Source organism: Lynx canadensis, chromosome C2 (assembly GCF_007474595.2).
Source record: "Lynx canadensis isolate LIC74 chromosome C2, mLynCan4.pri.v2, whole genome shotgun sequence".
Classification (NCBI taxonomy): Eukaryota; Metazoa; Chordata; class Mammalia; order Carnivora; family Felidae; genus Lynx; species Lynx canadensis.
The window spans coordinates 91,465,170-91,480,337 of NC_044311.2; the positions used below are offsets into that span (position 1 = coordinate 91,465,170).

The 15,168-nt window shown below is 34.9% G+C and overlaps 1 protein-coding gene across 6 annotated transcripts in view; it reads left to right on the plus strand.

Moving 5' to 3' along the window:
- IQCB1 (IQ motif containing B1) overlaps nucleotides 1-15,168 on the plus strand; it is a 64,135-nt gene that overhangs the window by 31,845 nt on the left and 17,122 nt on the right. For all 6 annotated transcript variants that reach the window (XM_030329735.1, XM_030329736.1, XM_030329737.1 and 3 more), the window contains 3 exons: nucleotides 58-167; nucleotides 12,808-12,950; nucleotides 14,441-14,589. In XM_030329735.1, coding sequence (XP_030185595.1) covers nucleotides 58-167; nucleotides 12,808-12,950; nucleotides 14,441-14,589 — 402 coding nt within the window. The remainder of the gene's footprint in view (nucleotides 1-57; nucleotides 168-12,807; nucleotides 12,951-14,440; nucleotides 14,590-15,168) is intronic.

The window sequence follows — 15,168 nt, forward strand, 5'->3', positions numbered from 1 at the left end:
TTCTAAACAAGATTTTCCTAGAAATGTCTCTATATTAATTCTGGCCTTTAATTTCAGAAACTACATCAAGCAGCTTGCTTGATTCAAGCTTATTGGAAGGGTTTCCAAACTAGAAAGAGGTTAAAGAAGCTTCCATCTGCTGTGATTACTTTGCAGAGGAGTTTCAGGTAAAAAGTTCTGGTGAGGCATGATGATCTCAGAGGATAGATATATCTTTTTACACTATAGCTGAGTGAAAACTTAAGGTGTTTTTTCCCTCAATTTTTCTAATACGTTTCTTTTACTCTTTTTTTTTTAATTAAAGGATAGTTCACATACAATATTACATAAGTGTCAATTATACAAAATGATTCGACATTTATATACATTGTAAAATGATCATCATGATAAGTCTAGTTATCAACTGTCATCACACAAATGTATTACAATATTATTGACTATATTCCCTATGCTATACTTTACATCCTTTTGACTTACTTATTTAATAACTGCAAGCTTATGCCTCTTTTCATTTATTTTGTCCATCCCCCTGCCTGTCTCCCCTCTCTGGCAACAACCAATTTATATCTGTTTTTATAGATCTGTTTGTTTTATTTACTTTGTTTTTTAGATGCTACATATAACTGTAGAATCACATGGAATTTTATTTTCTCTGACTTAATTTCACTTAGCATAATTCCCTCTAGAACCATCGATGTTATCACAAATGGTAAGATTCCATTTGTTTTTATGGCTGAGTAATATTCCATTGTATTTATTTTATATACCACATCTTCTTTATCCGTCTAATTCATGGACACTTATGTTGCTTCCATATCTTGGCAATTGTAAATAATGCTGGAGTGAAGATGGGGTGCATATATCTTTTTGAATTCATATTTTCATTTTCTTTGGATAAATACACATAAATATATTTGCTGGATTATAAGGTATTTCTATTTTTAATTTTTTTAGGAACTTCCATACTGTTTTCTATAGTGGCTACACCAATATACATTTTGACCCCATGCACTAGGTTTCCCTTTTCTTTCATATCCTTGCCAATACTTGTTATTTCTTGTCTTTTTACACTAGCCACTCTGACAAGTGTAAGGTAATACCTCATTGTGGTTTTGATTTGCATTTCCCTGATGATTAGTGATGTTGAGTATTTTTCCATGTGTCTTTTGGCCATCTGTATGTGTTCCTTAGAAAAATGTGTATTCAGGGTCTCTACCCATTTTTTAACTGAATTTTTTAGGGGCCATTTTTGGTTTTGAGTTGCGTGAGTTCTTTATATATTTTGGATATTAACCCCTTATCAGATATATCATTTGCAGATAATCTTCCCCATTCATAGGTTGCTTTTTGTTTTGTTGGTATTATATCACTGTATAAAAGCTTTTTAGTTTGACATAGTCACAATAGTTTATTTTTCCTTTTGTTTTCTGAGGAGACAGATCCAAAAAAAAATTGCCAACACTGATGTCCAAGAGTTTATTGCCAGTGTTTTGTTTTAGGAGTTTTATGGTTTCATGTCTTAACATTTAGGTCTTTAATACGTTTAAAGTATTTTTATATAAGAAAGTGGTTTAGTTTCATTCATTTGCATGTAGTTGTCCAATTTTCCCAGCCACCATTTGTTGAAGAGACTATCATTGTATATTCTTGCCTCCTTTGTCACAGATAATTGACCATAGGAGTTTGGGTTTATTTCTGAACTCTCTATTCTTTTTCACTGGTCTACATGTTTTTGTGCCAGCACCATACTGTTTTAAATACTAGGGCTTTGTACTATAATTTGAAATCTGGGAACGTGATACCTCCAGCTTTGTTGTTCTTTTTCAAGATTACTTTGGCTATCCAGGGTCTTTTGTTGTTCCATACAACTTTTAGGATTCATTTGTACGAGTTCTGTGAAAAATGCCAATGTAGATAGAGACTGCATTGAATCTGTAGATTACTTTGAGTAGTATGGACATTTTAGTATTAATTCTTCTAATCCATGAGCACAGTATATCTTTCCACTTGTGCCATCATCAGTTTCTTTCATCAGTGTCTTATAGTTTTCAGAATACACATCTTTCACCTCCTTGGTTAAATTTATTACTAGATATTTTATTATTTTGATAGAATTGTAAATGGGATTGTTTTCTTAATTTCTCTTTCTGCTACTTCATTATTAGCATATGGAAATATAACAGATGTCTGTCAATTAATTTTTTAACCTAGAAATGTAATGAATTAATTTGTTCTAATAGTTTTTTGGTGGAATCATTAGGATTTTCTATATATAGTATTACATCATTTGGAAACAGTGATGGTTTTCTGCTTACTTCCCAGTTTGGATGCCTTGTATCTCTTTTTCTTGTCTGATTGCTATGACTAGGACTTCCAGAACTATGATCAATAAAAGTGGCAAGGGTGGAATCCATGTCTTGTTCCTGATCTTAGAGGAGAAGCTCTGTTTTTCACCATTGAATATGATGTTAGCTATGGGTTTGTCATATATGTCCTGTATTATTTTGAGGTATCTTCCCTCTAAACATACTTCATTGGGAGTTTTTACCATAAATGGCTTATTGGATTTGTCAGATGCTTTATCTACATCTGTTGAGATTATCATATGATTTTTTTCCTTTGTTAATATGGTATATCATATGGATTGATTTGTGGATATTGAACCATCCTTGCATCCCTGGAATAAATCCCACTTGATCATGATGTATGATCCTTTTAATGCATCATTGAATGCCATTTGCTAATATTTTATTGAGGAATTTTGCATCTATCTATGTTTATCAGGGTTATTGGCCTATAATTTTCTTTTTTTCCTTTTCTTTTTAGTGTCTTTGTCTAGTTTTGGTATCAAGGTAATGCTGGCCTTGTAGAATGAATTTTGAAGTGTTCCTTTCTCTTAAATTTTTTGGCGTAGTTTGAGAAGAGTAGATACTAACTCTAAATGTTTGGTAGAATTCACCTGGGAAGCCACTGATCCTGGACTTGTGTTTGTTGGAAGCTTTGTTGATAATTGATTTGATATCATTACTAGTAATTGCTCTGTTAAGATTTTGCTTCTTCCTGATTCACTCTTGTAAGATTGTATATTTCATTTTTTGTGGGTTCTATGTTGCCTAATTTGTTGGCATGTAATTTTCCAAGTACTTCTATGGTGTTAGTTGTAACCTCTCTTTCATCTGATTTTATTTATTTGGGCCCTCTCTTTTTTTCTTGATGAATTTGGCTAAAGGTTTATTTTGCTTATATTTTTGAAGAATCAGTTCTTAGTTTCATTGATCTTTTTTTTTAATTTAATTTATTTCTGCTCTGGTCTTCATTTTTTTTTCTTCTATTAGCTGTGGGCTTTTTCTTTTTCTAGTTGTTTTAGGTTTAAAATTAGGTTTTAGATTTTTTTTTTTTTTTTTTTTTTTAGGTAGGCCTGTATTGCTATAAACTTTCCTCTTGGAACTACTTTTGCTGAATCCTATAGATTTCGGAATGTTGTGTTTCCATTTTTATTTGTCTCAATGTAATGTTTTATTTCCTCTTTTATTTCTTTGTTGACCCATTGTTTATTTAATAGCATGTTGTTTAGCCTCCACGTGTTTGTGTTTGTTCCAGTTTTTTTTTCTTGTAATTGATTTCTAGTTTTATACCATTGTGGTTGGAAGAGATACTTAATATGATTTCAGTCTTAAATTTGTTGAGACTTGTTTTGTTGTTTAACCTGTGATTTATCCTCAAGAATGTTCCATGTGCACTTAAAAAGAATGTGTAGTTTGCTGGTTTTGGATGGAATGTTCTGTGTATATAAATCCATCTGGTCTAAAGTGTCGTTTAAGACCACTTTTTCCTTATTGATTTTCTGTCTCGATGATCTATTCAGTGACATAAATGGGTTATTAAAGTCCCTGCTATTATGTATTACTGTCAGTTTCTCCTTTTACATTTGTTAATAATTTGCTTTAAATATTTAGGTGTGTCTATATTAGGTGCATATATTTATATATGTAATATATTAGGTGAAAAAATATATACGTTTACAACTGTTAAATCCTCCTGTATTGGTTTCTTCATCATTATGTAATGCCCTTATTTGTCTCATGGTCTTTGTTATAAAGTCTATTTTGTCTGATATATGTATTGCTACTTCAGCTTTCTTTTCACTTCATTTGCATGAAATATCTTCTTTCCATCCCTTTATTTTCAGCCTGTATGTGTTTTTAGGTCTGAAATGAGTCTCGTAGGCAGCATGTAGATGGGTCTTCTTTTTTATCCATTTAATCATGCTGTGTCTTTTGATTGGACATTAGTCCATTTACATTTAAAGTAATTATAACAGGTGTGTACTTACTGCCATTTTGTTCATTGTTTTTGTGGTTGTTTTTTTCTTCTCTTGTTTTCTTTTCTGTGATTTGATGACTTTTAGTGGTATGCTTGGCTGTCTTTTTATTTTTTGTGTAGCTGTTACAGATTTTGGGTTTGTGGTTACCATGAGGTTCATATATAATGCTCATTTATGGCAGTCTATATTAAGTTAATGGTCACTTAAGTTTGAACACATTCTAAAACACTCTCCCACCACCATGTTTTTGACATCATATTTTACTCTTTATTTTAGTGTCTCTTAACTAATTATTGTAGATACACTTGACTATTACTTTTGTCTTTTAGCTTTCATACTAGCTTTATAAGTGGTTCATATACTGTCTTTACTATATGTTTGCTTTTACTAGTGAGATTTTTTTCTGTTCATAAATTTCTTCTAGTTATGGCCTTTAACTGCTTAAAGAAGTCCCTTTTAATATTTCTCTTAAGGCTGGTTTTTGTGGTGATGAGCTCCTTTAACTTGTGTTTGTCTGGGGAACTCTATATCTCCTTCTATTTTGAATGATAATATTGCTGGGTACTCTTGGTTGTAGGTTTTTCCTTTCAGAACTTTGAATTTTTTTTTTTTTCAACGTTTATTTATTTCTGGGACAGAGAGAGACAGAGCATGAACGGGGGAGGGGCAGAGAGAGAGGGAGACACAGAATCGGAAACAGGCTCCAGGCTCCGAGCCATCAGCCCAGAGCCTGACGCGGGGCTCGAACTCACAGACCGCGAGATCGTGACCTGGCTGAAGTCGGACACTTAACCGACTGCGCCACCCAGGCGCCCCAGAACTTTGAATATATCATTCAACTCCCCTCTGGCCTGTAAAGTTGCTGCTAAATATCAGCCTTGTGGACATTCCCTTATTACATAACTAGTTTCTTATCTCTTGATGATTTTAAGATTCTCTCCTAAATTTTTGACATGTTAATTATTGTGTTTCTTGGTATTAACTTTTTTGGGTTAATCTTGTTGGGAGTTTCTGTGTTTCTTGAACATGGATGTATGTTTCCTTCCCCAGGTTAGGGAGTTTTCAGCTACTATTTCTTCAAATAAGGTTTGTACCCCTTTCTCTTACTCTTCTTCCAAGACCCCTAATATGCAAAGGTTAGTACATTTGATGTTGTCCCAGAAGTCTTTTAAACTATTCTAATTTTTTCAAGTTCTTCAGTCTTTTTGCTGGTTTCTACTACATGGTCTTCCAGATTGCTCTTTGGTTTTTCTGCATTATCTAATCTGCTGTTGATTTCCTTCTAACTTATTTTTCGTTTCATTTATTTCATTCTTTAGCTCTGATTGGTTCTTTTTTATATTTTCTGTCTCTTTGTTGAAATTCTCACTGTGTTCATCCATTCTTCTCCCAAGTTTGATGAGCATCTTTATGATAATTACTTTGAACTCTTTATATGGTAGATCACACTTTTTGTGTAGTTCTTCTTCTGAAGTTTTGTCTTGTTTTTTCATTTGTACCATATTCCTCTGTCTCCTCATTTTGCCTGACTTTCTGTGTTTGTTTCTATGTATTAGGTAGATCAATTGTTGGTCTTCAAAGAGTAGCCTTATGTAGAAGGTGTCCTGGAGGGGCCAGAAGCACAGTCCTCTCCAGGTCACCAAAACTAAGTGCAACAGGGGTGTCCCCTGTGTTGACTTCATGCACTTTCCTTTTGATTGGGCTGCAACTGTTGTGGGCACACTGGTGGGTCGGGCTGTCTACAGCTCCCCCTACCAGCCAGCTTGGGTGGGCTCCAGTCCAGGCCATTGCTTTCCACTGGATGCAGTGAGGCAGAACATGCTTTTATGAGGTGCTAGTCGCAGCCGATGCCACCTGCCAGTTGGTGTGGTGAGTCCACAGGGCAACGCTGGGGAGTGGTATGTGATGCTAACAGAGTAGATGGGAGAGTATCAGAAATGGAACCCACCAGTACTTCCATTCCCAGAGAAAGTTCTTACAGATCCCTGGTCCTCCAGCACATACCCTAAAATCAGTCAGGAAATCACTCAGCTTTCCTTTACATATAGCTGAGGCACTTTTCAAACTGCTGCCTCTGTGCTGGGTCTCAGAGAAGTAAGTTTGTGCATGAGACCTTTAAGAATACAGTCTTTGTTTCCTATAGCCTCTCTGCTGTCCCAGAATTATGCTCCACTGATTTTCAAAGCCAGAAATTTATGGGCACTTCTCTGGACGAACATCTCCAGGGCAAGATAGCCTGATGTCGGGTTTGAAACCCTTGCTGCATAGGGAAGACCTCTATACCTGTGGCATCTCTCCCCCTGTGGGTCACTGCACCAGATCTCATCTCTGTCTCTCCTACTTTTCTCCATGTGCTTTGTCTTTATATCTTTAGCTGTGGAATAGCTAATCTTTAGGTTGTTCTCAGAGAGAGTTGCTCTGTATTTAGTTGTAGCCTTATTTTCTGGGGAAGGAGATGATCTCAGGGTACTCCTGCTCCACCAACTTGCTCCTCCAGCTGTTTCTTTTACTATTGCTTTCATTCTTGTTCTGAAAACACATTTCTGAGTACCAGCACTCCAGTAACTAGATGTACTTTCAAAGCAAAGGACATAATGAAAGACAAAAATCTGATGGACTAAATATATAGTCTTACTCACTTGATAAGACATTTTTTGTGGGCCAAGCCTACAGAGAGAGGCAGTGATAGTCAATTATTTTATTTAACCCTTGAAGTAAAAAGTGCCTTAATTGTTCATATGTAATTATGGTAAAAACATGTATGAGTTCATAATGGTTTTAGTATGTTCACTTGAGTTTTATCAGTAAATATGGCACAGATAGGTATTGTCATTTAGATATGACACAGTTTGTCATTCATCCTTGTTTCAAGTGGACCAAAAGTGAAAATACTGACAGCATATTATTTATGACTGATCCATCCAGATTCTTAGAGCCAATGGAAAGAATAACACACACACACACACACACACACACACACACACACACACACACGTAAATGACTTAGCTCCTAGTCATTTGTGATGAAATAGAGCTATCTCAAAGGTGATTTTCATGTAGCCTTAGACTTAAAGCTAAATTTTCATTTACTAAAGTGAAACTTGCATATTCCAGAAGTCAGTTTTTTAAGAGAACTAAAACTAGTCTTTTAATAACTACAGCTGCATTTCTCAGTTACAAATTTTTTTTTAAATAGTGAGCTAAAATTTAGATTTAAATCATTGATGAAAATTTCCTTTAGAGAAGAGTTAAAGATAGATTATTAATATTGGGCATGAGTTTTTTTTTAATATGAATTTTTAAATTTTTTTTTTTTCAACGTTTATTTATTTTGGGGACAGAGAGAGACAGAGCATGAACGGGGGAGGGGCAGAGAGAGAGGGAGACACAGAATCGGAAACAGGCTCCAGGCTCCGAGCCATCAGCCCAGAGCCCGACGCGGGGCTCGAACTCACGGACCGCGAGATCGTGACCTGGCTGAAGTCGGACGCTTAACCGACTGCGCCACCCAGGCACCCCAACATGAATTTTTTAAACATGTTTCAATTGCCTAATATATGCCAGAGGCCATGCTAGGTATTGGAAGAGTTAAACAGACTTGATTTTGTATTCCACCTCAGCAATTTATGGGCTAAAAGACCCTGGACAAGTTGCCCAACCTCTTTCATCCTCAAATTCTCCATCTATATAATGGCGATAATTGTGTACCTCCCAAGATTAAAATAATATAAAGGGTGTTTGTTTTTTTTTAGCATATTACCTGGAACTTAAAAAAATGATAGCGGGGAACTACATATGGCACATTTTTTGCCATTGAAGATTTACAAATCTAGTTAGACAAACAGATATATTAAATGAATAGTACTTGTGAGAGGCAATTATAATCCATTCCAGCATTGCTCATGGTTTACTATGTATCCTACAATGAATTTCTTTAAAAACATTTTTAAAAATATTTCTTTGGTCAAATAAATATGGGTAATGATGAATATTTTGAGAGTCACAGTGTATATTATTCTCTTCAAGAATCTGAGATGTTCTTGGCATAGCCTTGCCTTCTGTGGTGAACTCAGAGTATTTATTACTTATGAATTCTACTTGCTATCATTCTCAGCTCTCTGCCCTCTTACATTTAAAGGTACCCCCATAACATGGATTCAGACCTTTAATGTTTAGTCTCACAATAGTTGTCAAATTTGCCCATCTACTTTTTCTTGTAATATAAAAATCTATATTTAAAAGTACCCCAGGATTGCCGATTCTGTTCACTTAAAAGTATAGTTATAGATTCTTTTTTTTTTTTTTAATGTTTATTTACTCTTGAGAGAGAGAGAGAGAGCAACAGAGCATGAGGAGGGGAGGGGCAGAGAGAGGGGGAGACACAGAATCTGAAGCAGGTTCCAGGCTCCGAGCTGTCAGCACAGAGCCGGATGCAGGGCTAGAACCCACGAACTGCAAGATCATGACCTGAGCTGAAGATGGACGCTTTACCAACTGAGCCACCCAGGCACCCCTGGATTCTAATTAATGTTACACTATTTTAAAATAGAAACTGCATTGCTTTATATAACAAAACCAGTCCAGTTATAACTATTTCCGTTAAAAGAAATTAGCTGTGAAGCCAAAATTATTTAAATCTCATGTTATAAACAGTTTGTTTTTTTCCAGTATTTTGAGTTTGAAGTCTTAGAACAGATTGAAGTATAGTTTTAACCTTTGGGTTTTATTTAATTTTTAAATTTCAAGTTTGTTCAGGCTTTAGTACTTTTCCTCTTTTACTAGTTGAAATAATTTATGCAAATTTTTCTTGCTTCCTTTATGACTGACCTTTCTGCAAAGGTTATTTCTGTCTCTTTGTGGTCAGGTCATTATCTCAGGGTAATTTTTGCCTCCCATGTTTTTTTGGGGAGGAAGGAACTGCCCACCACTCATAATTATGGACCCAGATTCATCAGAGCTTTTTAAATTCCAGCAAGAGGCACTCTTGTGTAGTCATACTCTTATTGATGTGCCTTCTTAGGGGTTTCTTTTCTTTTTTTCTTTTTTATGTTGTGTTAGATGCCTTTGAACTGTCTTTTTTTTTTTTTTAAACTGAAGTGTGATTATTAGTTTCAGGTATACAGTGTAGTGATAAAATCACTCTATACTTAGGCTGTGCTCACCACAAGTGTAGCTACCATCTGTTACCACACAGGCTATTACAATACCATTAACTGTATTCCCTATGCTGTCTGTACCTTTCATCCCTCTTAGTTACTTATTCCATAACTAGAAGCCTGTACTTCCCACTCCCCTTCACCCATTTTGCCCATCCTCTCACCACTTGGGGGTTTCTTTTTTACTGAATCATTTTTTATGGTCAGAAACTTTATTTAATGTTAAGTGCTCTTTTCCTCAGCAAGGTTTTCTGAAGCAGCTAATAGCTGCACCAGTTATCTTTGGGAAACCACACAACCTACCTACCTTTATCATAGTGCTGACATTTTGGTGTCTTTGTTTTTTTTTTTTAATTTTTTTTTAACATTTATTCATTTTTGGGAGTGAGAGAGACAGAGTGTGAGCGGGGGAAGGGCAGAGAGAGAGGGAGACACAGAATCTGAAGCAGGCTCCATGCTCTGAGCTGTCAGAACAGAGCCTGACGCGGGGCTCGAACTCACGGACAGGGAGATCATGACGTGAGCTGAAGTTGGACGCTTAACCAACTGAGCCACCCAGGCCCCAATATTTTGGTGTCTTAATTATACTTGTTTCACTTTGTAGGGGAAGAAAAAAATGTTTCCTCTACCTATCTTAGGTTCATTCCCTGGGGCTCTGAAAATTAGACTGACAAAAAAAGGAAAACAAAACAGATTAACAAGAGAAAAACAGTTTATTAATGTGTGCAGTACACATCCTGCAGAAGAAACCTCACATAATGAGTAACTCCAATGAGTGGTTTGGGCTTGGGTAGCATCTTAACAAAGAATAATAAATTCATAGAGAGGTGACAGGTAAAAACAAAAGGGGTTTTAGGCTTCCAACATCAGGAAATTATGGGAAGGTAAATATATTTGGAAAACTAATATCATATGTAGGTTATTTGTCTAGATCCATCTTGGCACCAACTTTCCATCTTCTTCATGGCCATAAAACTTCTTTGGGAGGGGGGATTTATAGCAGTCTTCATTTCTGAGAGGCTTCTGCTTTTAGTTTGATAAAGTATGCTCTGGGAAGACTCTTTCTGCACTGGCAGATTCTCATTTGCCTCTCTCTCATTTGCCTGCTCAAAATTAATCTTTATGCCAAAGTAGCATATTCTGCTACCTTTCAACTTCTTGAAATTGAGCTTCTGAAGGGCAGAAATATTATCTATTCTCTGTTTGCCTGAGTTGCAGTATCAAGCAGACAGCAATCACTCTTTATAAATATTTGTTGAGTTAATGAACAGAGCCCATCAACTATTTTGGCCATGAACTCATATGGTGTTCCCCTAGTTCATACTTACTATTCTGCAAAAGAGGAATTCCTAGAGAATTCCTGATATTTTGGCAGTAGATCGTTTGGTCACTCTTTGATGGTAAAGATTCATGTTGATTAAATGTAGATCATGGAATGTACTTATGTAAATTATCTTGCAAATATATCTGATCAGTCATTTCATTTATAGAAGTGCAGTACAGTTGCCAGATGGCCAAATGCCTATTCTTTCTTACAAAGAAACCAGTTAAATGAGTACTCAAATTTTTTAGTGATTAAAGGAACTCCTAACTAGAACTCCAGAGTAAGTAGCTACTAGTAACTAACTAGAATGTTCCTAAGTGGGAGGAAAACATTCAAATTCAAAATCACATTAATTCCTAATAAATGTTTTTGAACATGAATAAAGCATGTGAATCCAGAAACACATATTTATCATTTGTCATTTCAATCACTGAACCTCACTTTTCTACTATATTTCTGTGTTTTACTTCTACTGCACACACCATAATCTTTTCATTTTTCCCATATTTTATAGCCTGTATGCTTAAGCTTTTACCCAGACACAGTTTTCTGACAGATTAAATGTCCTAGCAATTCAGTTTTAATGATTACTAGGTTTCTCATACTAATAGTAAATTTAAAATAATGATAATGCAATGTTAAACATGATAATCTATAAACAATTAGTTTAAAAGGAGATTTTGTTTAGGGACAGTTGTTCTCTTTTATCCTCCATAAGTAGGTAAAGGGCAAAATGTCCTTACTTATATGCTCTATACAACCCACAATTTTGCAGGGAGAGTTCTATAGGAGAGGCAAGTTTACATCAGCATTGTTTGAGAACGTAAAGACCCCTTACTTCATTTCCAAATTTTGGAAAGAGGAAAAGACACTTAGAAACTATTTAGCTAACCCTGCATCCTCTCTAGAACCCCTTCTCCTTTTGGCACACATGAACTTGAGGTCTTCTCTACCTTTCTTAATAGGGTAATAAGAAAGACATTTTGAAACAGACCTTTGACTCTTGACAAAGTGTACAACTAGAAAAAACCCTTAAGTTGTAATTGGTAGCAGTTAGGGAATACAAAGAAAATAAGCAAAAATTACACACAAAAAATTTTATCAGAATAATTTTGTGAGTTTTCCTCTTCTGTTTTAAGAGATTTTTAAATTGCTTTATGCTTGTTTTTCCTTTTCCAAAAGCAACTGAATTAAAAACCATTATAACTCTCAATAACTATACCATTTTGAAGTCTGCCTGTCTACAAAGCTATAGCCAAGGTACCTCATTTCTGGAAAAAGAATCTAAGAACAAATGCTTTTGAGTGAGGCACAAGCAAATTAAGTCTATAGAAGTAAAATAAATAATGTATTCTTCTCTTCTTAATCCTTTTTAGATTTCTCTTTCTGTGGGTATCTGGAAGCATTTTGAGTATATTTATTATAGATTAATACTTGTGATCTCCTTGCATAGTGATATAGGAAGCAAACTGGACAGAAATGGCTAAGGACAAATTTTGGTGAATAAAAGCAGATAATATACAAATACTAATTAAGTATTTGTGGCCACATGAAAATTTCATAATTGGTTCTAATAATAAATGTTATTAGTCAATAATTGAGAAATAGGTAAACATGAAGAAAATAAAAATCATTCATAATCATTTCATGCAGTTAAAATTGCTATTGAAATTTTTTTTAATATATGTAATATGTATTTTTAACACAATTTGGAATGTTTTCTATATCCTGATTTTATTTTTACTTGACATTAGATTTGGGTCTTTTCCCAAGTTGCTGAATTTGGAAAATTTTGAATTTTTTATGTTTTTATTCATAGAATCCTGTTCAGTGAATGAACCAGTAATTTATCCAGTTCCCTATTGTTTTCAACTTGTTACAGTTGTAACAAGGCTGCATATATATAATTACTAGTGAGGTTAAACATTTTTTCATATACTTCTTAAATGGGTGCATCATTTATGAAAAAATTACGTATAAGGTACTTATTGTTTCTGTCACAGATCTAAACGAAGCAAGATCTTACTAAAGCTAAAAAGGCAGAAGGAAGAAGAGGATCGCAGATTACAGTTGCACATTCAAAGACAGAGAGCCATGAGACTGTCCCGAGAATTACGGCTGAGTATGCTTGAAATAGTTCATCCAGGTGCGTGGCAATGTCAATTTTCTAAGTGTAAAAATATTTAAAGCATCTTTTAATGAGCCAGATTTCCCTCTACCTGATTTTTTTTTTTTCTTTTAATTTGGACTGTTTCCCTGTTTCTCCCTTTTCCAGGTAAACCTTGTTAAATCTCGAGTCAAAAAAAAAAGTTACTATTTTTTCTGATTAAGGCCTATTATTGATGATGAGCAGTCTCTCAACTAGTTTTCGTATCTTTTGGATAAATTAGTGAAACATAAAAATATGTGATAGCTTTAAAGATAGCTTTCAGAGACATAGAGAAAGAATCCCCTTGACCCTAAGTAAGGAGTTTGAATATTGCTACATTCTGGCATCTGAACTTTACTCATACACCAGTATAAACCTTGTGACATCTTACCACCTTTGATACACTAAACTGAGATTAATATTACAGTCTGGGAATTGGATTGTTCTTCCCCTTCCCCTCCTACCACTCACTCCCAGTGTTCTCCACTACCCTCTTATTTCTCATTTTTTCCCGTAAATATAAATGTTTCATAGTGTTCCATCTTTACTCCTCACTCTCATGTTGCTCTTTCTGCCGTATCTTATCCGTAACTATAGCTTCAACTACCAACTGAGTGAACATTCAAATCTTGTTTGCATCTTCACCCTCCCAAGCTCTAAACCAGCACTTCCTAATAAACCTTTTTACAAAATGAAATGTTCTTTATTTGCACTGTTTAATATGGTTCCCACTGGTTAGACATGACCATTGAGTACTTGAAATATGGTTAGTGCATGCAAGCACATGAATCTTTAATTTCACTTTATTTAAAGTAGCTATTTGTGGTTAGTGTCAACTATATTGGACTGCACAGCTCTGTAGCCAGTTCTCTATTGGATAGCTTTACTTAGATATCCACAGGCATCCTAAAACTAGTCATTATCTGCCCACTTCCCCCACCAATTTCCTCTCCCTGTATTCCCCTTCTCAGATAATGGCACCAACAATCCACTCAATTTCCCATCTGTGAGACGCCCTAGAGTTCTTTCTCTTTCTCACGTACAACGAGTCTGAGAAAGAAAAAAAAAAGTCATCTGTAGATAAGAGAAATTTAGAAGTACACAGAGTAGTTAATACATACACACATTTTGCCTTTTCCCTCTCGTGGTATGGATTGAATTCCTACTATGTACTTGGGATTCTTTTTTCTAAATATTCTTACTATTGGATTATTAATATTAACCCTTTTCTCATTACTTTGCCACAAAAAAAATTATATGAATCTTTTCTCTAAAAGAAGCGACATAATCTGAGAAAGCTTTTGGAGATTTTTTTCCTACTATGTTAGAACTACTGTAAAATAATAAAATTGGGGAAATTAATGAACAATATTTAAAGAAACAAATAAAAAGACCATAAGATTGTTGTTACTATCATTGTCCTGATTCCAGAACTTGAGAAAGCATAGTAGTTGAGTATGTTGTAATAGTGTGTGTCATCTTTCTAGGTCAGGTGGAAAAACATAATCGGGAAATAGAAGAGAAATCAGCATTGATTATCCAGAAACACTGGAGAGGGTACAGGGAAAGGAAAATTTTTCGCCAACAGAGGCCATCTCTCATGGAGTATAAAGCAGCTGTCACACTTCAGAGAGCAGTGAGTCTAATGTAGTAAAAAGATTACTGGATTAGGAGGCAAAAACATGGATTCAAACCTGACCTTGGATATACCTGCTGTAAAGTCTAGTCACGGAGCTTTTCTGAGTCTTAGTTTCTTCCTCTATAAAATAAGAACCGCTTTACCACTGGACAAACTGATTTAGACACCCAGTCCTTAGTACTTCCATTGAACCTTGAACATCATTTATCATACTGCAGTGTTATTTGCTCGTTTTTTTTTTTTTTTCTTTCTTGGCCTGTGACTTCCTGAAGGGTAAGGAACTCTTATTTATTGTTGTCAGCCTTCAGCATATGCTTGGTATATGAATGGATGTTTACCGTACCTTTTTCACTTAATTGTTATGTGAGTCAGATGACCTGATTTTTGGGAAAGTATTTTGTAAAGTGCAAAGCCTGTACCAGTTCAGCACATCATATTTTATTTTTTTTAATGTACAGATAATATATTAGATATAATTGGATCACTGTAATTCTTGAATTATAGAATGGTGTTCTTAAATGATAATTTTCCTGAGATTTATCTGGAGCATAGTAATATTTTATTGCCTTGGAAAAG